General features: G+C 41.1%; 1 protein-coding gene across 1 annotated transcript in view; it reads left to right on the forward strand.

Moving 5' to 3' along the window:
* The first annotated feature begins 2218 nt into the window (after positions 1 to 2218).
* The window catches only part of OVCH2 (ovochymase 2), a 31575-nt gene continuing 7927 nt past the window's right edge, over positions 2219 to 25866 (forward strand). The window contains exons 1-14 of the mRNA XM_052652115.1: positions 2219 to 2306; positions 5161 to 5270; positions 6938 to 7029; positions 9217 to 9389; positions 9746 to 9841; positions 10073 to 10224; positions 11365 to 11562; positions 12695 to 12710; positions 14392 to 14482; positions 15133 to 15257; positions 16021 to 16161; positions 16536 to 16666; positions 22163 to 22256; positions 22986 to 23163. Of these exons, the coding sequence (XP_052508075.1) occupies positions 2219 to 2306; positions 5161 to 5270; positions 6938 to 7029; positions 9217 to 9389; positions 9746 to 9841; positions 10073 to 10224; positions 11365 to 11562; positions 12695 to 12710; positions 14392 to 14482; positions 15133 to 15257; positions 16021 to 16161; positions 16536 to 16666; positions 22163 to 22256; positions 22986 to 23163 (1685 nt within the window). The remainder of the gene's footprint in view (positions 2307 to 5160; positions 5271 to 6937; positions 7030 to 9216; positions 9390 to 9745; positions 9842 to 10072; positions 10225 to 11364; positions 11563 to 12694; positions 12711 to 14391; positions 14483 to 15132; positions 15258 to 16020; positions 16162 to 16535; positions 16667 to 22162; positions 22257 to 22985; positions 23164 to 25866) is intronic.

The raw sequence follows: 25866 nt of genomic DNA on the forward strand, positions 1-25866 counted from the left end.
ACAACCAAGTAGAAATATGAGCAAGGGATACAAAACTACAATAATTGGAAAAATAAATACTAATTACCACTAAATACATCTGAAATGTTTGATGTCACCAATAATTAGGCAAACTAAAAATTAACAACAGTGACTTACGGTACAGGTTATATCTTTGCACATAATGAGAAAGTTGATACATCAGTTCTACAATGTATTAGGTACCTAGACTTCTATCTTTCCACTCAGTGATCCTTACCTTGCTTTGGGGCCACAGAATGATTGCTCCAGCTTTGACCATTTTGTTCATTTTTCAGGAAGGAGGAAGGGGGAAAGTCTAGAGCCAAAAGATTTATGTCAGCTAAGTCCATCTAAACTTTTTTAGAGTATCCCTTGAACCCTAAATCAACAGAAAGAACTCAGTAACAAGGCCTGTTCATATACAGAGGAAGCTGGAAAATGTCATTTGTTTTTTGTTTAAATTAGGCACTTTGAAGAACCCAACAAAATCAGGGGTCTGTTACCAAGAAAAAAGGGGTAAATATACATAGGATATACAACCAGAAAACCTCACCCTATAATTTCAGATTAGTCATTACTATTGCTACTTTATGCTTGGTTATATTTTTATATTTATATTTATATTTTAATATTTTTCTTTATTTTATATTTTTTATATTTTATTTTATATATATTATATATTTTTTTTCTTTATTCATCACTGCCTCTTAGATCTCTCTCCTTCCTTCTGGACTTAGTTTCTTCTGATGTACTTTCTTCATTTATTGGCTCTCTTATCAATGACTGCTGATATTAAATCTTCTTAAGTGTTTTTTTTTTCCCAAAAAATATCTTTGCTGCTGCTGCTAAGTCGCTTCAGTTGTGTCCGACTCTGTGCGACCCCACCGATGGCAGCCCACCAGGCTCCCCCGTCCCTGGGAGAACACTGGAGTGGGTTGCCATTTCCTTCTCCAATGCATGAAAGTGAAAGTGAAGTCGCTCAGTCGTGTCTGACTCTTAACGGCCCCATGGACTGCAGCCTACCAGGCTCCTCCATCCATGGGAGTTTCCAGGCAAGAGTACTGGAGTGGGGTACCATTGCCTTCTCCAAAAAAAAATCTTTATTTTACTCTTATTCTTAAAGGATCACTTAGTTGGGCATAAAACTTTAGGTTAATAGTCATTTTCCTCAGCTCTTTGAAAATATTATTTTCTTACTGTTTGTGGATAAAGCCTCAAATGATGTTTGAGTGTCCTTCTTTTCATAACGAAGTCTTGACTCTTCCCTAAATTTGCAGTTCTCACAAACTTTCAGTTTTAAAAAGTCTTTGTTTGCATGTGTATTAGTTGTCTGTGTTATATTTTTATAGACTTATTTTGTAGAGGGGTATAAGTTGCCACATGAAAGAGACTTCTAGTTTGAAATTGCTGTTTGGGGCAGGTAATTTGTAAGAGTTGATAGAAAATTTTTCATATTGCTATGTGGTCATATAGGGCATTGGCCAATCCACAGGTACCTCTTACATAGTGTCTGCATCCCAAAAACTCAGCCAAGGAAAAGGAAGACAGATATAATCAGAGCTGCCTCCCCATGCCACATCATCTACCAAGTATAGAAACCAAGGTAATTTAATTTTGCCTTCCACAAATACAAAAAATGGTGAAAGAATGCAGTTCACAAATACCTCAATGAATAGTATCCTAAATTGATTTCCTGAGTGTGCTACCAAATTATCTTTTTTCTAACACATGGCTATAACCATCCATTTACATTTGGAAAACAAGAGAAAGACAGATGCTTCAGGATATTCTGATAGGTTATTTGCAAGCATGTAGGAGAGTCTATCATTGCAAATGAGGACAACTTTGATATTCAATCCTTTTGTAGAACATGGTAACCTGTCCCAAGAAGCAAGTACTGTTTGCAAATAGAAGCCTTAAGTCACCAACCTCTTGGCTTGCCAGATAAACTCTGGGGGAAGCAATGAATTGATGTGGGTGTAAAGGGACATGTACTATTGCTTGATCAAGACTATGCTTCTGTGGTTGACTCCCCACATCTTTCAAAGATCTTTGCAAGAAACCACATTCAGAAACATCATCTGGACATGGTTGAATGCCTCATGTTTTGGTTAATAAGTAACCTTCTTTTAAGCTGGTATATTTCTGCTCTTACAAGGCTTTCTATTTTGGTTCTCTTCAGTCTCTAAAATTTCAGGGAAAAATTCTAAGTTTCAAAATGCATATAAGCAAGAAGAAGCTCATTTTACTATTTGGAATAGTCTTTTTGGAACAGAGTAAATCTTCAACTCTCTCTCTCCCCAAAGGTAAGTTCTAGGAAGTCTATCACTATCTTTGAAGAAATAACCTTTGCTGGCAGTGGATATCACAGTTTCACTCCATATTCCTTTGGGAGAACAGAAGAAGCAAATATATTCTGGAGATTTAGTTAGATTTCATGTAATTAATTTGGACTTCTCTCCTGCAATCATCATATTAAACTGAATAGAAAATTTATGGAATACAAAATACAACTTGGATAAGTTGCACTGATCTGGAAAAGACTGGAATTATTCATTTATTTGAACACATTCCACAATCCCACCTCCTTTAATGGAACAAATTTGAGAAATCAGCATAAATTGGGAAGCATTTGTAATCTTTTAAAAAATTATACTTTTTACTGTAGTTTGGTCTTCCCTGGTGTTGATAAAGAATCCACCTGCAATGCAGGAGACCTGGGTTCAATCCCTGGATTGGGAAGATCCCTTGGAGAAGGGAAAGGCCACCCACTCCAGTATTCTGGCCTGGAGAATTCCACGGAGTGTATAGTCCATAGGGTCGCAAAGAGTCGGACACGACTGAGCAACTTTTACTTACTGTAGTTTACTGTATACAGGATACTGCTATAAATAGCAGATGTGAAGTCTGTTTACTGCAGTATATTTTGTACATAAATGATGTTTTTTTCTTCAAGTAACATAAGCTGAGAACAGTTCTTGGCAGTCTTCTTCATAGTCAGATTTGTACCTCAAGAATCATCGTATTTTCTACTTTTCCTTCAATGAGTTCAGGAAATACTAAATTTTATGTATACAAAGGTATTTATGATTCAGTTAACTGAAACAGCTAGAAAATAAGTTTTTGATTCAGTGTTATGCCTGCTCTGGATTCAGAATCAAAAGACAGTGTTACATCCGTGCTTTGTCATTAATTAACTGTGCATCTCTTTGATTCTTCATTTTCCCATCTGTACTGTGGGGATAATAGTGCTTGATTTATAGTCAGAGAATGGAAATTAAATGAGAAGCTATTTGAAAAAGTTTTGTATATTTTAACATATTGATCTAAATAGCTATGCTTTCATGGGTGTTTTCTCAAGAAAAATCATTTGTCCATCCTTCCAACTTTTCTAAGTGTTCACTGTATGCTAGGAATGTGCTAAATCTTGGAAATACAGAGATGAATAAAACAGATTTTTTTCATTTTCATAGTAAATGAGGGATACAGGCAAAGAATTTTCTATCCCACTATTTCACGGTGAAAACTATAAAAAGGGAGAGGAAAGGGTTTTACATGAGAGACACTTAACACAGTTTGAGGAAATCAAGGAAGACGTCTCAATTGAAGTGATCTCCAAGCTGAAGAATAGGGATTAGAGGATTCAACTAGGTAAAAAAGTGGGGCAAATATGAGGCGGGGCATTCTAGGCCTTCCGAGAGAACATGTAGAAAAGAATGACCTGCAGTAGGGACAGAAGGTGGATCTTCCCTGATTACCAAGCAGAATGATAAGTATATGGAGGTTCATTTATACTGTTCTCTCTACTTTTGGAGAGATTTTAAGTTTTCCATTACAAAAAGGTAAAAGCATAAACCAAGTAGAAATATGAGCAAAGGAAACAAAACTTCAATACATGGAAAAATAAACACTAGTTACTAGCAAATAAATTTGAAAAATTTGATGTCACCGATAATTAGACAAACTAAAAATTAACAATGCATTTTAAGCATCTTAATCTAGCCCATCTCTTAGCTGAGGAGTCCAAAATTTAAAAAAAAAAAAAAGGCAGAACAAACATTGAGAGTAACTAAGTAAATGCAGCTTTTCAAGGATAAAATTCTTTTCCATAAAAAGGAAAGGGTTCTTTTTCCCATTACCTAGCAACCCTTCTACCCTAACACCATTCTGGTATGTGAGTTAGGACACTGTCTCCTTTCCAGTCCACTATCATTAAACAATCTGTTACTTTCCACTCTTAGAGAGCATTAAATCTAATATTTGACTGTGCCGGGCACTGCTGACCATCATCTCCTGGGTCAAGCAGAGGACAAGATGCTGACACAGATGCAATCAAAGGCAGACTACAGGGGCTTCCCTGGTGGCTCAGTGGTAAAGAATCTGCCCGCCAGTACAGGAGACACGGACTTGATCCCTGATCCAGGAAGATCCCACGTCCCACGGAGCATCTAAGCCCATACGCCACAACCACTGAGCCCCTGCTCTAGAGTCTGGACGACACAACCACTAAGCCTGTGTGCCCCAACTATGAGGCCTGCATGGCCTAGAGCCTGTGCTCCACAACAAGAGAAGCACAGCAATGAGAAGTCTGTGCACTGCAAGCAGAGATACAGTGCCCCCGCTTGTCGCAACTAGAGAAAAGCCCACAGGGCAACAAAGACCCAGCACAGCCAAAGAAATATGTAAATAAATAAGTAACATTACTTTTTTAAAAAGTTTAAGGCAAATTATAGTATTACCCATTCAATCAATTAATTGAGCAACATCTGGGCATCAGTCTAGTGGGTTTGAAAGAATAACCACAATGGAATGTAATAAATGACACAGAAGCACAGAGCGCTCGGAGGAGCCTAGAAGGGGCCAGATGGCTTAGAATAAAAAGGGGACTGTATTCGTGCTAACCCAGCGGAGATCTACCTCTGAGGCCCTAAATCTTCATATCAGAAAAGTAGATCTTCACGATATGCAGGTTCCATGTGAAAAAGCTGAACAATTGCTTATACTACAAATCACAGTAAATCCCACAATTAATTTAAAGCCATTTTGTACGATTTCTACATGCTCTATGTCTTACAGTATTTCTTGCTCAGAAGAGTTTCCTGTATACCTCAGAACTAAGAACTATCTAATCTCCAAATTTTTTGTCTTTCTCCTCCCCAGTTCCCACTTGTGGGCAGAGTCCAGTGAAGTCACAGTCTTTGAATTACCTGAACATTTTCAGTCGCATCGTTGGGGGAAGGCAAGTGGCAAAGGGTTCCTACCCTTGGCAGGTGAGTCTCAGGAAACCTTCTCTGGTGGGATTATGAGCTGCTTCAAGATTGGATCTCTCAGCATCCCATGCTACTCATCAGTATGCCCCATTCTGCTTAGTTCATCGGCAGAGATCTCATGAGTGTGTACGAGGATCCAAGAGCCTCCTGATTTTCATTAGTTGACTTCTAGAAAAGATGTGTTCAGAATAGTTACAAGCGCTGTTGGCTCACTCCAAAATTTAGAAATGCCATCCCAAACTTTCAGTCCCTAAGACAAAACTCCCACTTCAAATTTATAAGTTAAAAAATAATTTTCTGATTCAATAAACATATTTAAAATATACCTATCTTGTTAAAGATGATGAGGGAAGTCAAAGGTGTCATATCCATGGGTCTACTTTATGTTTGGGATGTAAGGTTCATACCTATTTCATAGGGCCCTTCAGGGAACAATCAAGAGTTTATAGTATATAGTTAGTCTCCTTAGTATACAGTTGGTGTCCTAAGAATTCTGTGTCAATGTAATTTTCTGGTCCTTCTGTGCCTATAAAAACGAGTTTGTGCTTCTGCCCCTTGACTATGGTTTTCTCATTTATCGTCTTTGAAAGTCTCCCAATTTTCTTTACCCTGGGACCCATCTTGTCTCTTCATTTTGTAAGTAGAGTGATAGTTTTTTGTTTTCACTTCTCTTGAGTCAGTCATATTAACTTTTAGATCAGTGGCTATTTAGCAACGATTTGTTGATTGAATTTTTGTTCAGTGGGTTGATGGAATGGCTGAATCATTGTTATTTGATTAACTGATGAATTAATTATTTGGCTGAAGAGTTGGTTTATCAGTTTCTTACTTGGTCAATTAGTTGGCCAGTCAATTCAGAAGTTTACATTTAAATCATAGGCAGGGATGATTCACTGACTTTTACTTACTTGTACTTTATTCTATTCTTAGCCTTTTCTCTGTATTATTTTTTTATTTGCTCATAGAAAAATTTTTGATCAAAAAGGAGACAATTCTAAAAAATTGCTTTTTTCTAATTCCAACAATGGAAGTAAAAGTATTTATTGTACCCGCTAAGTCATGTTGGAGTCAAGCCAAGTATCATGAGCAGGATAGGACATGGGATAGGACATAGATAGGACATCTATTTAGAAATAGATCTAAAAATAAGATTGAAGAAATTGTAAAGGTTAAATAGTTAAAGACTGTTAAGAAAGCAGTAAATCCAAACTATTCCTCTGGGATGCCTAGAGAAATTGGAACAGACCTTGGAAGACTCCTTTAGCCCTCACCTTGTCTTTATCCCAGACTTTTTCATCTGGTCTATGCTGTATCTTATGTCTCTCTCCCTCTCTCTCCCTCTCCCCATTCACAGATATCATTCATATTGTTAGAGTAACAGACTGGCTGAGCATTATCATATAAATAAGTACCCACAGTTTTTGCTACCAACTTGCTAAAGCCTCAAGTTAACTACCTCTCTTGTGGACCAGGGGTGGGAATATTCTGAGTCCAGCTTTGCCCTTCTTTCTGAACTATAGTGCGATTGGTCTACCACTTCACAGTTCATGATTTCTGATATTTATGAGTAAGATATCTGGGTCTCTTTTTCAGAAGATGCTCAGTCTCCAGGTCTGGGGGGATCCCAGGCCATTAACTTGCTCCCATTTAAGGTCTTTGCAACTCAGGTGTCTCTGAAACGAAGGCAGAAGCATGTCTGTGGTGGTACCATCATCTCCCCACAGTGGGTGATCACAGCTGCTCACTGCGTTGCCAACAGGTAAGGAAAGTCCAGCCGATTGATAAAGGTCAGATTACATTTCTTCTTCCTGGGAATCAGCAGCAATAACTCTATTAAAATATGGGATGGTGCAATGTATGCTTTAGGGGAAGACATGCTGGTTGCATAAAATAAATACGGCTCAAAGACATTGTCAAGGGCTCTTAACTTGATAGAAAACATGCATTCCTTATAGGAGTGAATACTTTGATATTTTAAATGATTGGATTAATAAAGAATAATATCCAAGTGAGAAAAAAAAGCATCACAAAGATAGATTTGTGAAAGTTCTCCCCTAGTTTTCTTAAATTCCAGTGAAAAAATCATCCAGCTCATTATGCATCTTAATAAATGAATAAAAGAAAACAAAAGAAGGCCAATAAAACATGAAGAAGGCTTCTGTGTCTTCCTTCCTATTGATCCTGGCTCTCTGAACTTTAACAATTTCCATCTTGTATCCATTCTCTTGTGTGTTCCAAATATTCTATTGTTGCCGGTGTTCTTGATACGCATAAAGCAGCAGTCAAGATCATGTCCCCCTATTTTCCCTCTTCCATTTCATGTCTGCAAACATCTCCTGGGTATTTCCTTAAAGCTGTACACTAATAGCTGTCAAAGATACAAAGATGACTCAGAGGTGAACCCTGCCCTCTAAGAGTTGATAGTTTAAAGAAGAGTCAACTGATAATTTCACTGTAGTGTGGCATGTGGTTAGGCTAGAGAGATGCTAGGGAAGTATGCCAAGAGAAAATGATGCCTTTTCCAATGTTGTATTAAATCATCTCTTCTGGATCCCCAGAGATCCCCTTCTAGATCCCTAAGGTCTTAATCCACCTCAACGCCTGCTATCAAGTTCCTTTCAGATAACTTTGCAGCAGGTAGAAGTAATATAGGTCTTCAGTCTTCCCCATGTTAGATCTCTAAAACACAACCAATACAGTATACTAATGCATATATATGGAATTTAGAAAGATGGTAACAATAACCCTGTATGAGAGACAGCAAAAGAGACACAGATGTATAAAACAGTCTTTTGGACTCTGTGGGAGAGGGAGAAGATGGGATGATTTGGGAGAATGGCATTGAAACATGTATAATATCATGTATGAAATGAGTCGCCAGTCCAGGTTCAATGCATGATACTGGATGCTTAGGGTTGGTGCACTGAGATGACCCAGAGGGATGGTACTGGGAGGGAGGAGGGAGGGAAGTTCAGGAAGGGGAACACGTGTATACCTGTGGTGGATTCATGTTGATGTATGGCAAAACCAATACAATATTGTAAAGTAATTAACCTCCAATTAAAATAAATAAATTTATATTAAAAGAAACACAAAAGAAGTAAGGAAAGATGCCCTCTTCCCAGTACGGTAATCAGTCCCAAAGTTCTGAGTGTGCATACTCTCTGGGATATCAGAGTTATGATGCTACTATGTCTTTCATGGTATGCATTAGGTATTAGATCTCTGACATTAAAGCAGGCTGTCTTCATAAGAATCACCAAATACTCCCAAAGGATATCAGTGATACCCTGTATGCGAGACAGCAAAAGAGACACAGATGTTTAGAACAGTCTTTTGGACTCTGTGGGAGAGGGCGAGGGTGGGATGGTTTGGGAGAATGGCACTGAAACATGTATAATATCATATAAGAAATGAATCACCAGTCCAGGTTTAATGCATAAGACAGGGTGCTCGGGGCTGGTGCACTGGGATGACCCAGAGGGATGGTATGGGGAGGGAGGTGGGAGGGGGGTTCAGGATGGGGAACACATGTACACCTGTGGCGGATTCATGTCAATGTATGGCAAAACCACTACAATATTGTAATGTAATTAGCCTCCAATTGAAATGAATAAATTTATATTTAAAAAAAGAGACCAAATTAACCATCTGGGGTAGCTTTAGATCTCTGAATTACAGTGTATACACAAACCCTTGGACACTTAACAAATAACATTGCAAAGTATTCAGTTTATCTTATTATTAGCTCCACATGAGGCCACTTTCACTAGTCCCCCACTCACATTGGGAACCTCTACATTTGGAATCATTCTTACTTTTTCTGTTCAGTAGCTGTACACGTGCATTCTCCATCCATCTCATTTTGAAGAGGTCAGTGTGTCAACCATTACAACTGTACTCAGCTCCAGTGAAATCCATCCCTTTTACTCTTTCCTCCTCATAGAAATACTGTATCAACTTTCAACGTTACTGCTGGTGAATATGACTTGAGACATGTGGAGGCAGGAGAGCAAACCCTCGCCATTGAAACCGTCATCATACACCCACACTTCTCTACCAAGAAACCAATGGATTATGATATCGCTCTTTTGAAGATGGCTGGAGCTTTCCATTTTGGTAAACATTTGAAGTTTACTCTGAATTGTCCACCCCATGTTCTCCAGAACTTCTGTTCCATAGCACAGTTCCTAAAGTATAAATTATGTAGCTTGTGCCCAAGATCTCTGGATCATGGACTTTGAGACAGAAAATCGAGGTGGGGTTCCCCTACCTGAAACTCATTTTGCTTGTGACTTTTGAGATACAATTAAGTGGAGTCAAAAAAAGGTCTGTCTTTCTTTGATAAGAGACCCCTGGAGGTACCAGAGACATCGCAAGGCCTTGGGGGATCCACCTAGATGCCCATTGGTGAGCAGCTTGTGGTGTCTCTCCTACATGAATGAAACAAACCCTGCCTTGCTCTTTTTTTTCAGATCAGTTTGTGGGGCCCATGTGTCTTCCAGAGCCAGGGGAACAATTTAAGCCTGGATTTATTTGTACAACAGCAGGCTGGGGCCGCTTGAATGAAAGTAAGAACTTCCATGTTCTGCTCTTAATCTGATACCAGAACTTTCTGGTAGGTAATCAGAAAATAGAATTTTTAATCTATTTGTAAAAGACCGTGTGTAAACATTTTTAAAAATAGAGAATGCCACATTGTACTTAAAAATTCAAATCTTTCCAAAAGACACAAGCCTGAATGAGGCATCTTCAATGCAGGGAGGTGAAAGAGTACCTTGCCGGGGTTTTGTGTTTTCTAGATGGCATCTCTCCACAAGTCTTGCAGGAAGTGAACCTGCCCATTTTGACCCAGGATGAGTGTATTACAGCTCTGTTGACCCTAGAGAAACCCATCAGTGGGCGGACCTTTCTCTGCACAGGCTTCCCAGATGGTGGAAGTGATGCATGTCAGGTAGGTGGGAGTGGTCGGACTGACAGGTCCCAGACAGAACTTCCCTCAGCTTTGTCATCAGATGAGAGGCTGAAATAAGGCTATAGGAAAGAGTAGACCTGGGAAGAAGGATCAGGAGTGAGAAGGGAGGTCAAGTCAAAATAAAGGGACAATTTCCTTCACTGTTCACCTGAAATTATCATAGCATGTTTAATCAGTGACCTGGGTTTGATCCCTGGGTTGGGAAGATTCCCTGGAGAAGGGAAAGTCTACCCACTCCAGTACTCTAGCCTGGAGAATTCCATGGACTGTATAGTCCATGGGGTCCAAAGAGACAGACACGATGGAGTGACTTTCACTTTCATACCTCAATACAAGATAAAAAGTTCAAAAAAAGAAAAAGCCTCGGGCTCCAGAAAGATTATAAATCTGTTTAAAATATCAAAAGTATTCATAATTATTAGTGACATCATAATGATATTTCCAATGTGTATATGTTATCAAATACCTAGTTTCTAAACTTTTTGATGACTGTCAGTGATATCTCCTGGTTATTTAATACCAATAAATAGCTGCGATTGATGGGGTCGCAAAGAGTTGGACATGACTGAGTGACTGAACTGAACTGAACTGAACTGATTTGAAAAGACAAAAAAAATTAAAGGGACAATTTAAACAATCTGTTTTTAGCAAGGACTAATTTCAGAGGAGGTCTTTCCAAAAGACCAAACACTGAAGATGATGCCAACAATGAACTCAGAGTTCCCCAGCCTGAAGGACAGGTGGCTCCTTCCTACTTAAGAGATTTCCGGTTTGTGTATGATGGGAGCTTTTCTTTCTCTCCATCCCTCCTGCTGACCAGGAACTAAGGTCAATATGACTACTGGGCAAAACTTCTCTGAGTCTGTAGGATGAGACGGGAGAAGGAAACAATGTGATGTCTGATGAAAGCCCCAGATGGGGAAGAAGGAGGTGGATTTGGTGGACTCCAGTGGTATTTCTGGAGCGAATGGGAATTGTGCTTGCCTGTTCTCTCAGGTCCTTGAGTCCAAAGTACTAGAAGTGAAGAAATTCATTGATCAATTCACTGATCCTTGTCTAGCATCTTTGTGGGGCACAGACACTGACAACAATGGTAACAGAGATCTTTTCTCCCTACAGGGAGACTCAGGAGGTTCCCTCATGTGCCGGAATAAGAAAGGGACTTGGACTATGGCTGGTGTGACTTCCTGGGGTTTGGGCTGTGGTCGAGGCTGGAAAGACAATCTGCAGAAAAATGATCAAGGATCCCCTGGGATCTTCACAGATCTTACTAAAGTGCTTTCATGGATCCACAAACACATCCGAATTGGTAATCAAGCCAAAACATAAGGTCAAGAAGCTAGGGAAAAAGAGAACATCAGCAGAGTCTAGGCAAGTCAAGACCGTTGAGCAGACAGACTCTGCTTTCATTCTTAGTGTCTCACATAAGGATTGTGGTATTCACTGAGTCTAAAAAAAGGGCACATGATGATTTGCACAGCATACAACTATTCAATGAAACATGAATACATCCATCCTAGACTTTGTCAAATTTGCATTTAATTGAAACTGTCTCAGCTGGTGGTATGTTTCCACCACTTACTTCTCACTAACTGTGCTAGCAAGATTCAGCAAGCTATAGCATGGGTCAGTGGTTATCAACCAGGGGGAGTTTTGCCCCTTCGGGTAACGGTGACTGGAGACATTTTTGGTTGTCACAACAGGAGAGAGAGGAACCACTGGCATCTAGTGGGTAGGGGGCCATGGATGCTGCTAAGCACCCCACAGTGCACAGGACAGCACCCCCACTCCCACCCAGCAAGGAAGGATTCAGCCCCAGATGTTAATAATGCTGTGGCTGAGAAGGCCTGACATAGAGCCAGGTATTGTAAATCTGAAAAGGCCAAGGTCTATATACATCCTTCTACTAGACTGACCAATTAGTTAATTGAAACTTCATTTTTTGCCTCCAAATCCAACTTAACTGGTGGCTTCCAACCTCACTAGGACGTCTATTTCTTCCTAAAGGGGTTAATTCAAACTAGATCAGGAAAAGCTTGTGGTTGTGTTCAAGTATATGGAACACTGGCAGGTATTTGAGTCCTCAGTTCAAGTCGTAGCTATCTCAGCAACTCTTTTGTGATTGTGGGTACATTATTTCCATCTCTACCCTCTCTTGTCATGAAAAATTAGAAGAGTACCCCAGATGACCTCTTCTTGCTTTGCATAATCCCCAAGCCAATGAACCCACTTAATAAAGACAGTGAATCATTTTCTTAAAACACAAAGACCCCTCTGCTGCTTTGTCAATGTATCCCTTCTGTTCTTTCCACAGATTATATTTTCATTAGTTGCACACTGACTTAAAAACCTCTGCACTTTTGCCAGGGAGATGCTAACTTCTTGAAATATTGTTCAAGATACCACAAACCTTGAATCCCATCTTTCTTTTTCTTTCCCAGGGAAGCAGAGAAAGAGCTCCAGAGGTGGGTATTTTTCATCGCCTGCTCTTCTGGGAGCATGAATTAATCTCTACTATTTCTGAAGATTGGTTCCCTTTATAATCAAAAGTCTTCCTCTGCAAGGGTTCTCCATACTCACTATGTATAAAAACATCACTTGGAGCACTCAGTCGTTCATCCCCAGCCAGTGAGGGCCCACCCTCACCAGCAGGAGCCCCACAGTCCCTCCCAGTTCACTTCTTGTCAATCCAGAGCTCCAGCTCAATTCAACAAACAGTTGTCAAATTCTCAACTTGCATCTCAGACATGAGGGAGGAGGTGAAGTGGATAGTGGTCAGGTTTCTGAGCTCAGCTTGTTCAGAAAGCACAGGGAACCCACCCCAGGGTTACATTGCAAGTCTTCAGTGAATTCGCTCTATGACTGGGGGCAAGCTCCTTTCTACCTCTGAACCTGAGTCTCCTTATCCAAAAAGGAAGCAGTTTGGACCAGATGGTCTCAAAGGCATCTTTAGCTCAGCAGTTCTGTGAGTCTGTGGAACTAACTCCAAAGAGCAAAGTGGGAAAAGAGTACCCTGAGAGCTCAGTGGAGAGAATGGCTGTTTCTAGCTGGGAAAAAAAAAAGACAAAAAGACAAGGGAGGCTTTGGAGCACAGACATCTTTTAACCTGAACCTTAGAGAATAAAGGATGAATAGAATTTTGTCAGGTGGGGATGGGATACAGGTAAAGAAAAATATTCCAGCTCAAGGAATCATTCTTATGAGAAGATGGATACTAAAAGATGAAGACAGGAAAATTTAGGGTGTAATAGAGACCCAGTAAGTCAAAGCAGCTAAAGTGTAGGATATGTGAGGGGTTTTATGAGAAAGAAGATTAAACATATAACTAGAGACCAAATTATGGAAACTTTGAACACCAGTCAAAAAAACTTAGACTTTATTGAGTAATAGCAGTTGACTAACTAGATAAATAGATTAGAGCTATACTGAAGTGCTGTAAGAACTGTACATAGGGAATAAACTGGAGGAGAAATAATGCATAGTAGAATTATGAGATTATGCATTAGTTCAAGAGATAAGAAAATAAGGCTTGATTTAGGGCAATGGCCAGAGAATGAAAAAGAGGGCATAGAAATAGGATGAACTAGGACTGGATAGTCACTAAAGTTAAGGGTGGTGAGAAAAAAGGAGTGGAGGATGACACCAAATCTCTGAGCATGAAGAGCTAAGAACACAAAAAGTATTCAAATCAGAAGCGGAAGCAGTTTGCAGAAAAGGAATTGTATTTGTAGCACGTTAAGTTTAAGGGGAAGAGACCTATGAGGGGGCTGAAAAATCAGAAGTTTAGGTAGAGATATAATTAAAACTGAGAGTGTGAATGAACTAGGTCAGAAGGCTCATGTAGAGAGAAATGAAAACTCAAAACAAAACCTAGTAAATACCTGCATCCATAGAGTGGATCTATGGGGTCAGAGAAGGAAGAGTAAAGGAGAAGAAATCATAGAATCTCAAAGTTAAGCAAGATCTACAAGGAACCAAAAAGACTAAAGCATCACAGAAGCCAAGACAGGAAAAGATTTCATGGAGAAAGGAAGGGAGCATGAAGAAGAGTCAAGAGGTGCCAGTGTCTGCGTGTATTCTGGAGGGAGAGGGCTGCTGCGGCTAGCCATCGCTGTTAGTCCTAATTTTCATGGCTTTCCCTCCCAGCCACGTGCAGTGAGCAGGATCGCGTGGTCAGAGCATCGGAGGGGGAGCTGCACTTCCCAGAAAGCCCCTTCCTATATTATGAGAGCAAGCAGTGAGTAGCCCCCACTGCCACCCCTGCCCCAACTCCCACCTCCATTTTTTTTTAAACTTGTTTTATATCGGGATAGAGCCGATGACTAATGCTGTGATCACTTCAGGTGGACAGCAAAGGGACTCAGCCATACGTATACATGTATCCATTCTCCCCCAACTCCCTTCTCATCTAGGCTGCCACATAATATTGAGCAGAGTTCCCTGTGCTTATATAGTAAGACCTTGTTGGTTATTCATTTTAAACATCTCAGTGTGTACAAGTCCATCCCAAACTCCCTAACTATCCCTCTCCTCCATTCTCCCCCCACCACCCAGTAACCATAAGTTTGTTCTCTAAGTCTGTGAATCTGTTTTGTAAATAAGTTCATTTGTATCATTTCTTCTTAGATTCCACATATAAGGGATGTCATACACTATTCTTCTTCTCTGACTTCACTCAGTATGACAGTCTCTGGGTCCATCCATGTTGCTGCAAATGGCATTATTTCATTCTTTTCCATGGCTGAGAAATATTCCGTCATAAATATGTACCGTATCTTCTTTATCCATTCCTTTGTCCCACCTCCAGTTTGACTCTGCCCCACTCATTGGACTGTGACAGCCACTTTCTATCTGAAAATAACACCCTCTCAATGTGTCTACCTGCAGACACTGTGCCTGGACCCTGTTGGTACCAGACGGAATGCATGTGCTCCTCAGTTTTTCCCACTTTGATGCAGAGTCTTGTGACCATAATTACCTGTCGATATATTCTTTAGAAGACACACTTATTGGTGAGTGGATTTGCACATTGTCAAAGGGACACTATTCCAGGAAGATTTAACGGGGCCTGGTTATAATATGTCTAGCCCCAAGGCATTTATAAACAGCACATTTCCTGTCTCCACTGTTGAGACTTAGAAATGATGGTGGAAAGGAACGAAATCTGAGCCTGTGTGAGGGCTGGAAGGCCACAGTGCATTTCACTTACTGCCTTTGCTTCCCACGGAACCAGGCTTCCTAGACTCATTTGCCAGACCTGGAGCCCATCGGGAGTAAAATGCAGGTCTACAGCTGTGCCTCTCAGGGCCTCTTGGGCAGAATGCTGCTCTCCTGAGCATAAAAATAACCTTTACCTGCCTCATCCAGCTCAGAAGGAAGACAGCAACAGATAACCACAAGTAGGAGACAAAAGTTACTTATGTAAGAAACAGAAATGGAGGCGCATTCCTATGGTTCTAAACTGGAGATAATACGGCCTGTCCCTACTTTCCCCCAGGAGACCTTTAACAACGTCTCAGGAGCAATTTTTGGCTGTCACAACTAGAGGGAATGTTGCAAAACAATTTTGCAGCCAGGATGCTGCAAAACATCCTACAATGTGCAAAATGGCCTGAACACACAGAACATTCAAGTTCAGAACATCAGCAGTACCAAAGTTGAGAAGCCCTGATTCAGACAAGCCTGCACTATCATGAATGTTCAGGTCCCTGTAAGTCTTTTAATGGGTGCTGTTTTCTAGGCTCTGAGCAAAGACTCTTCTTTCTTATGTTGCAGCGAAATTCTGTGGAGAGAGACTGGCTTCATCAGTTCTTGTTGGCTCCAGCACTATAAGGCTGAGCTTCATCTCTGATAACACAGATTATGCCGTTGGGTTCAATCTCACCTATAAAGCTGTTAAACCAAACTACCTTCCTGGTAAAACTGTTTACTCTTATCATACACTATGCTGACCTTTTGCAGAAGTTGAGGCCCCATAGGAATTAGATGATGGGTAGGGAAACCACCCAAGGCCCACTGAGCTCCACAGCAAAGAAGAGCCCAAGGTCAGTAAGACATGGGGTACAGGGGCTCTTCGTGAAGTCTTGAAAATGCATGCTTGTTGCCCACCCACATGAGCCAAGAGAGCTTGGTGACTTCTCCAGAACCAGTGCACAGACCTCCTCTTTCTTAATGGCTCTGCCTGAAGAGTTAGTTCAGGCATCTTTCGTGAGGGGCACAAGGGTGAGAACAAAGAGGTCCGCTCTGTCCATGGTGATGCCACTGCTTAGACCTTCTCCTTTGTGTTGCAGATTCTGGCTGCGACTTCTTAACGATCCTGTTTGAAGAAGGCCTCATACAGAGTCCTCACTATCCTGAAGACTACACCGACATGGCCATCTGCAATTGGGTCTTTCAAGCCCCCAAACATTACCTAGTTAAGGTACCCTTACTTGGCTGTGGATCTCCACAGAATCGCTTACATGAACACCATGAGGGCAGAGGTTTTTATCTGATGCGTTTACTGCTGTATCCCTTGTACCTAGAACCTAGCACCTGGCACACAAATCTCTTGATAAATACTTGGTATCAGACCGATGTATTCTGTCCTGCAACTATCCACACTTGCCACTAGGTGGCAGCTGTGCGCTTTCAGTTCAGTTCAGTCGCTCAGTCGTGTCCGACTCCTTGCGACCTCATAAACTGCAGCACAGCTGCTTCCCTGTCCATCACCAACTCCCGGAGCTGACTCAAACTTGTGTCCAGATAGTCGGTGATGCCATCCAATCATCTCGTCCTCTGTCACCCCCTTCTCCTCTTGCCTTCAATCTTTCCCATCATCAGGGTCTTTTCAAATGAGTCAGTTCTTCACATCAGGTGACCAGAGTATTGAAGTTTCAGCTTCAGCATCAGTCCTTCCAAAGAATATTCAGGACTGATTTCTGTTAGGATTGACTTGTTGGATCTCCTTGCAGTCCAAGGGACTCTCAAGAGTCTTCTCCAACACCACAGTTCAAAAGCATCAATTCTTTGGCGCTCAACTTTCTTTATAGTCCAACTCTCACATCCATACATGACTACTGGAAAAACCATAGCTTTGACTAAACGGACCTTTGTTGGCAAACTAATGTCTCCCCTTTTAAATATGCTATCTAGGTTGGTCATAGTTTTTCTTCCAAGGAGCAACGTCTTTCAATTTCATGGCTGCGGTCACCACTTGCAGTGATTTTGGAACCCCCAAAAATAGTTTCTCACTGTTTCCATTGTTTCCCCATCTATTTGCCATGAAGTGATGGGACTGGATGCCATGATCTTAGTTTTCTGAATGTTGAATTTTAAGCCAACTTTTTCACTCTCCTCTTTCACTTTCATCAAGAGGCTCTTTAGTTCTTCACTTTCTGCCATAAGCATGGTATCATCTGTATATCTGAGGTTACTGATATTTCTTGTGGCAATCTTGATTCCAGCTTGTGCTTCATGCAGCTCAGCATTTCCCATGATGTAATTTGCAAAAAAGTTAAATAAGCAGGGTAACAATATACAGACTTGACGGACTCCTTTCCTGATTTGAAACCACCTTGGTGTTCCATTTCCAGTTCTAACTGTTGCTTCTTGATCTGCATACAGATTTCTCAGGAGGCAGGTCAAGTGGTCTGGTATTGCCATCTCTTCAAGGAATTTCCAGTTTGTTGTGATCCACACAGTCAAAGGCTTTGGCATAGTCAATAAAGCAGAAATAGATGTTTTTCTGGAACTCTCTTGCTTTTTCCATGATCCAGCGGATGTTGGCAATTTGATCTCTGGTTCCTCTGCCTTTTCTAAAACCAGCTTGAATATCTGGAAGTTCATGGTTCATGTACTGTTGAAGCCTGGCTTGGAGAATTTTGAGCATTACTTTGCTAGCATGTGAGATGAGTGCCATTGTGTGGTAGTTTGAGCATTCTTTGGCATTGCTTTTCTTTGGGATTGGAATGAAAACTGACCTTTTCCAGTCCTGTGGCCACTGCTGAGTTTTCCAAATTTCCTTGGTTTATTGAGTGCAGCACTTTCACAGCATCATCTTTTAGATCTGAAATACAACTGGAATTCCATCATCTTCACTAGCTCTGTTCGTAGTGATGCTTTCTAAGGCCCACTTGACTTCACATTCCAGGATGTCTGGCTCTAGATGAGCGATCACACCATCGTGGTTATCTGGGTCATAAAGATCTTTTTTGTATAGTTCTTCTATGTATTCTTGCCACCTCTTCTTAATAGCTTCTGCTTCTGTTAGGTCCATACCATTTTTGCCCTTTATTGTGCCCATCTTTGCATAAAATGTTCCCTTGGTATCTCTAATTTTCTTGAAGAGATCTCTAGTCTTTCCCATTCTATTGTTTTCCTCTATTTTTTGCATTGATCACTGAGGAAGGCTTTCTTATCTCTCCTTGCTATTCTTTGGAACTCTGCATTCAAATGGGTATTTTTTTCCTTTTCTCCTTTGCCTTTCACTTCTTTTCACAGCTATTTGTAAGGCCTCTTCAGACAGCAACTTTGCCTTTTTCTTTTCTTTTTCTTGGGGATGGCCTTGATCCCTGTCTCCTGTACAATGTCACAAACCTCTGTCCATAGTTCTTCAGGCACTCTATCATATCTAATCCCTTGAATCTATTTGTCACTTCCACTGTAAAATCATAAGGGATTTTACATACCTGAATGGTCTAGTGGTTTTCCCTACTTTCTTCAATTTAAATCTGAATTTTGCAATAAGGAGTTCACAATCTGAGCCACAGTCAGCTCCTGGTCTTGTTTTTGCTGACTCTCTAGAGCGTCTCCATCTTTGGCTGCAAAGAATACAATCAATCTGATTTTGGTGTTGGCCATCTGGTGATGTCCGTGTGTAGAGTCTTCTCTTGCGTTTTTGGAAGAGGGTGTTTGCCATGACCAGTGTGTTCTCTTGGCAAAACCCTGTTAGCCTTTTCCCTGGTTCATTTTGTACTCCAAGGCCAAATTTGCCTGTTACCCCAGGTATCTCTTGACTTCCTACTTTTGCATTCCAGTCCCCTGTAATGAGAAGGACATCTTTTTTGGGTGTTAGCTCTAAAAGGTCTTATAGGTGTTCATAGAACCATTCAACTTCACCTTCTTCAGCATTACTGGTTGGGGCATAGAGTTGGATTACTGTGATACTGAATGTTCGCCTTGGAAATGAACAGAGATCATTCTTTCATTTTTGAGATCAGAGGCAACTGTGTTCTTTACTTTTTGCCATTTTGTCCAACTGTGCACTTTACTTTTTGTCGTTTTTGAGTTGCAGAGGCAACTGTGCACTTTACTTTTTGTTGAAAAGTTGCCTTTACCTTTGTACCAGGTTAACTTGTTCCATCAATGTCTAGTCCTTTCAAGAAATAAGCATTTCTTCCTTATGAATTAAACTGTTACTAAAACACGTTGTGGGACGTAGATAACAAAAGTGCAGTGCAGAACAGTTTCAGGGACTGGCATACTGTGTAGCAGGAAGGGTGATAGAAGGCGAGGCTGAGATCAAAGTAGGGAGGGCTTTAAGTGTCAGGATACAGAATATATCAGCCTTCCACTGCGGTGTTTTGGACATCTGTTTGTATGCTTGTTCACGGAACACTAGCGTGCTGTCTGCAGACGTGCCTTCAGGTAGATGGTACTGCAGTCAGGGTAAGGTTGGAATTAAGCATTTACTTAGAACATTTTCTCTTTAATTATTGAAAGCAAGAAAGTATATGAAGGAGAGAAAGTAGATTATAAAACAATGGGGAAGGAGCAAGGGTGAACAAGACCTCAAAGTTCTTGTATATTTGAGGCCAAAAAAATAAAAGATCTGACCCAGGAAGAACCAAATTGGTGCAGTGTTATGACAGTCCAGAGAAGAGAGCTTTTAAAACAAAAACCAAAACAAACAAACAAGTATGGCCAGTAGCTTGAATTTCCCACGCAAAGTTAGAATTTGAAGAGAAGCAGGACTCCCCCCCTTCTTTGGCTCGCCTTCCTCTCCCTCCCTCCCTCCACCACCTCTTCTCCTGATAGATCTTGATCTCCTCCCCTCTCTTCTCTCTCCCTTCCACAGAGAAACCATTGTACAGCTCTGAAACCTTTTGTTCTTCTCAAACATGCTTTTAAATGTTAACAAAGTAAAAAGACAGAACTTTTTTAAAACGTAAGGAGGACTGAGCACCTGCTAGTCCCCACCTCAACCCCTCATAACGAAGGTAGAATAATTGAGATGGACAGTTGAAAGGAGGTGGAGGTGGTGGCAGCTGAAAGGTCAGGTGAGGTCAGATGTCAGTAGTAGAACAAGATCACACAGGTTTTAAATGTGAGAAGACACAGAGGGAGTAAGGCAAATGTAGCTGTTGTCTTCCTAAAAGTTCCTGAAACCCGAGCAGAGTCAGGCAGACCGTTCAAATAGCAGTGGGATTAAGGGAAGCTATGTAGTGACAGGGCTTTCCTCGTAGCTCAGTTGGTAAAGAATCTGACTACAATGCAGGAGACCCAGGTTCGATCCCTGGGTTGGGAAGATCCCTTGGAGAAGGGCATGGCAACCCACTCCAGTATTCTTGCCTGGAGAATCCCATGGACAGAGGAGCCTGGCAGGCTACAGTCCATGGGGTCGCAAGAGTCAGACACGACTTAGTGACTAAACCACCACCACCTTATAGTGACAGAGGAGAAAAGATTAAGTATGAGCATATTTCCAAAAAGAGGAAGAAGGCAGAATTTAGCTGAAAGTCTAAACATACAAGTGTTAGAGCTAGAAGTGATTCAAAAACACCTGTGCGACCAAGTACATGAGTGCTGTGCATCAGTGAAAAGACGCACTCATATCCGGCCAGCGGCAGCATCGCCTGCAGGACCCATTTGAGACAGTCATTTGTAAGTTGGTACAACAGGTCATGATTATGTGCATACCATCTGACTCAAAGAGAAAGAGTCTATTTTTATTATTCATCATAAGTTTTATTGCTTTGCATGTTCTGTTCACCAACTTTGAACATTTTAAATTCTAAGTTTTAAATATTATTGATATTAAAGAAAATAAGTTTGTTGTTATTGTTTAGTCGCTAAGTCATGTCCAACTTTTTGCAGCTGCATGGACTGCAGCACAGCAGTCTTCCCTGTCCTTCACTGTTTCCTGAAGTTTGCTCAGACTCATGTTCACTGAGTCAGTGATGCTATCTAACCATCTCAGCCTCTGCAACCCCCTCACTTTTAGAAATATTTTGAACTTTCTTTAAGTTATTTATTATAGGGATTATAGATTCCCCTGTGTGGGAAATTTCTGGTTTAAAACAGATTTATGTAATTTTCCTCCTTTTTTTAAAACCTCTTTCAATAAGACATAATGGTCAGAGTAACTGAAAGTATCTGTTTCCAGAAAGTATTCCAGGAAGGATTTAAGAAATGTTTGAATGAATCCTATTTCTGACATGTCTCCTTGACCCCATGTCTTGTTACCATGAATCATCACTTGGCTCCATTTCTTGTCCCAAACATACAGGCCTCTGTGTCTTTTGCCGAGTTTAGGATCCATTGAATCCCCGTCACATGCGTGTATAAAATCTGGACTGCCAGCTCATCATTTCTATCTCCCACTGCTGCTCTCTTTAAGCTCAGTCGGTTAGGGATATCAGATTGCTTGAACATTGTTCTTTGAAGTTCCTTTGCTCCTCTAAGGAGGCAGCTGGGGAGCTCAAATAATTGCGCGTTTTCCCACCCTTACATTTGGCCCATAATCGGGTGCTTACAGAGAGGTTTGGGAGCCTGTGGTTTAGCATCTTTTCCTAAGTAACATAACTCATTCAGAAATGCCCGTTACCTTTCTCGTCTTGCTCCAGGGCAAGCTGAACAATTGAAATTCTTCTGCTTGATCAAAATCAGTTAATGTATTCATACTGTCAACTCTGAATGTAACGTGGAGCCTTCTCAGCTTTCATTTCAGGACCTAAAAATAGAAGAAAATGGAGACTGCACTTCCGACTATGTGAGCGTGTACAGGGATGTAGAAAGGAAGAAAGAAATAGGTGTGTGCAGGGGCTCTGTATCAATCTAGAGGGGTGGGATGGGGAGGGGATGGGAGGCAGGTTCAAAAGGGAGGGGAGATATGCATACCTGTGGCTGATTCATGTTGAGGTTCGACATAAAACAACAAAATTCTATAAAGCAATTATCCTTCAATTAAAAAATAAATAAATTTTTAAAAACAACAAAGAAATAGGCTTGTCTTCCCTGGGAGCCTCAGCTTCCCTAGTTTGCATCTGGATCTGGTCCTTCTTGGGAATCCTTTTAGGAAATAAATGGGATGTGGCTCAGTGTTCCTTTCCCTGCATCATCTCCATCCTTCCCTGTGCTCTCATCACCTCTCCTCCTCCCCAGATGTGGAGGGAGGCATGGAGCAAGGGTGGGGAGAGCTTCAGGGAAAATCAAAGAACCATTTGAATGGAAGGCCCACGTAGTCTAGGGATCAGAGGGGAAAGTGCCATTGAAATAAGCCCTGTGGCTGGAGTCAGTTCTCTTAGTGGCATTCCCAATGGGAGTATTTGGGAGATAAACAGAATTAAAATGTTAGCAGGGTTAAATATGTAGTACTAAGAAGCAGTCTGCCTTTTCCATTTTGAAAATGAATGGTGACATCCACCGGAAAAGTTTATTTCTTAACAGTTACCTGAAGGACAATCTTTTTTCTTCTATCCACTGCCATGTCTATTTGCTGGGCCCTTGATCCTGTTGTGCCTGGGCTGGGCTCGAACCAGCTCGGCTGTGTGGCTTTCTTGTCCCCACCCCTGTGGTGAGCATCACCAGGGTAATGTCCATCAGCTTCCAGTCCAATGACAACGCGACCTTCAGAGGTTTCCAGGCTACAGTTTCCTTCATTCATGAAACAGGTAAGAGGACTGAGGTACCAACTCCGAGTCTCATCCTCCTGATGTGGTAAATAGAGCAACCTTTAGAGCTCAGCATGGGTACAGTCACCTCTTCATTCACTGAATCTGTGAACCCTGAACCACTGCTCCTGGGGTAATGCGGAGAAGGTAGGTTGCTATCAGCCTCTGGTTTTATTTGTATTTCTGTTTCAGGTCACCTTATTTAATATACATTGCTGATTCATTAACACTGAACTCACTCACAGCCAATACCATTGTAACTTGTGCCTGAACAAAGCTTATCCGTCACATGTATTTTCTCTGCAAGGCACGACCCAGCCTTTTTGCACTTAGCCACACTAGATGGCACTGGAGCACTATGTTTTGGGCCATTTCAACCACCCAAAAAAGCACAAAAATGCAGAGACACATATCACAGAGTGAAGCAAGTCAGAAAGAGAAAAACAAATATCATATATTAATGCATAAAATGGGACTCTAGAGAATGGTACAGATAATCTTATTTGCAATGCAGAAATAGCGACATAGACGGAGAAAACAAATGTATGAATACCAAGAGGGAAAGGGGGATTGGGTGGGATGAATTGGGAGATTGGGATTGACGTATACACACCATTGATACTACGTGTAAACTAGATAACTAATTGAGAGCCTACTGTGTAGCACAGGGAACTCTACTCAATGCTCTGTGATGACCTAAACGGAAAGGAAATCCAAAAAAGAAGAAATATATATGTGTTCAGTTCAGTTCAGTCGCTCAGTCGTGTCTGACTCTTTGTGACCCCATGAACTGCAGCACGCCAGGCCTCCTTGTCCATCACCAACTCCTGGAGTTTGTACTCAAACTCATGTCCATTGAGTCGGTGATGCCATCCAACCATCTCATCCTCTGTCATCCCTTTCTCCTCCTGACTGCAATCTTTCCCAGCATCAGGGTCTTTTCCAATGAGTCAGCTCTTCACATCAGATGGCCAAAGTATTGGAATTTCACCTTCAACATCAGTCCTTCCAATGCATATTCAGGACTGATCTCCTTTAGGATGGTCTGGTTGGATCTCCTTGCTGTCCAAGAGACTCTCAAGAGTCTTCTCCAACACCGCAGTTCAAAAGCATCAATTCTTCAGTGCTCAGCCTTCTTCACAGTCCAACTCTCACATATATGTATATGTATATATATTATAGATATAGATAGCTGATTCACTGTGCTGTACAGCAGAGACTAGTACAACATTGTAAAGCAACTATAATGCAATAAAAGTTCACTTGAAAAGAACTAAAACATTTTTAAAAAGAAAATAATTAAGGTGATAAAAAACAGCATGCCTGAAAATGAAAAAATAAAAGTACAAAAATACAAAAAGCAAGACAAAACAGAAAGTGGTGCTAGCAGACCCATGAAAGGACACTTGTTTACAGTGTGAGAGCTGAAACAAGACAAGAGTGTGGCTGAGACCTCAGCCAGGACACATGCTTCAAGTAACTCAAAATTTTCATGCTCTGCACATGTCCATGAATGACTGTGAAAGTACCTGGAGGACTGGCTTTGAATTAACAAATCAATGTTAGCAAGTAGGTGAATTTGAAAGTTCAGAATCCACAAAGAATGAAGATCAGCTGTATGTCTGCATGTTGGCCTTCAGATGTGCAACCTAAGAGTCCTCTAAGATTCATCCTCCTCAGTCTTATTATGGGAGAGTAATAAATGCACGGTAAGAATGTAGTAAGGATTGAATCAGACAAGATATGGTTGGCCAGGAGCCAGGGTGTGTGACACACGAGGGAGGCTCAGAGACATGAAGCATTGTCACCAGCCCCTGGTCCCTGGACACCAGAAGATTCAGCTTCCTTCCAAGCTCTCTCACCCATGAGCACTCTGTCAAAATCTTAGAAAGCTAGTTACTGGCTTCTCAAGATGTTCATTCTTTTCAAGTGATAAAGAGCTGCTTATGGCAAACCCAGGTTATAGTTAAAACACTCCACTTTCCAGTTCAAATACCCATAAAATCCAACTGACAGGATGCCCCAGAATTCTAACAATAATAATTTTCTGATAAATCCTAAACACTGACCTTGTTTGCATGATCTGAGCAATTGTATTATGCTTATACCCAGATTTTAACATCTCTGGATTAGAGAATGAATCCGTGTTTCTGGAGACATGAAATGTACCACCTGAAGAATCCAGTGATTCTGGTAAGCTGTTTTGGAGAACGTGACCATGAGAAGCACATGCAGTGTATTAGTCCAGGGTTCAACCAAGAACCCTCAAAAGATACTATTGGAATTCTAATGTCCAGTATCTAAGGACACGTTTTGTGACCTTATTTGGAGACAGTGTGTTTACAGAGGCAATCAAGTGAAAATGATATCATTAGTATGGGCCCTAATCCAATATGACTGATGTCCTTATAAAAGGGAAAATTTGGAGAGAGAGACATGCGCATATGGAGAAAACCACATGGACATGAAGGCAGAGACTGGAGTGATGGGTCTTTTATGAACCAAAGGATGCTGAAGATGGCCAGCAAAATACCAGAAGCTAGAGGAGAGGCCTGGAGCAGGCTGTCCATCATCATCATCTTCATCCTCAGAAGGACTCAACCTTCCCAGCACCTTCATCTCAGACCTCTAAGCTCCAGAACTGTGATGCAATAAATTTTTGTCTAAGTCACCCTGTCTGTGATATTTTATTATGGTAGATCTAGCAAGCTAAGTCGCCAGGAACTGGCTTACAGGATTTGGGGGCTGA

This window comes from Budorcas taxicolor, chromosome 15, assembly GCF_023091745.1.
Source record: "Budorcas taxicolor isolate Tak-1 chromosome 15, Takin1.1, whole genome shotgun sequence".
NCBI lineage: Eukaryota > Metazoa > Chordata > Mammalia > Artiodactyla > Bovidae > Budorcas > Budorcas taxicolor.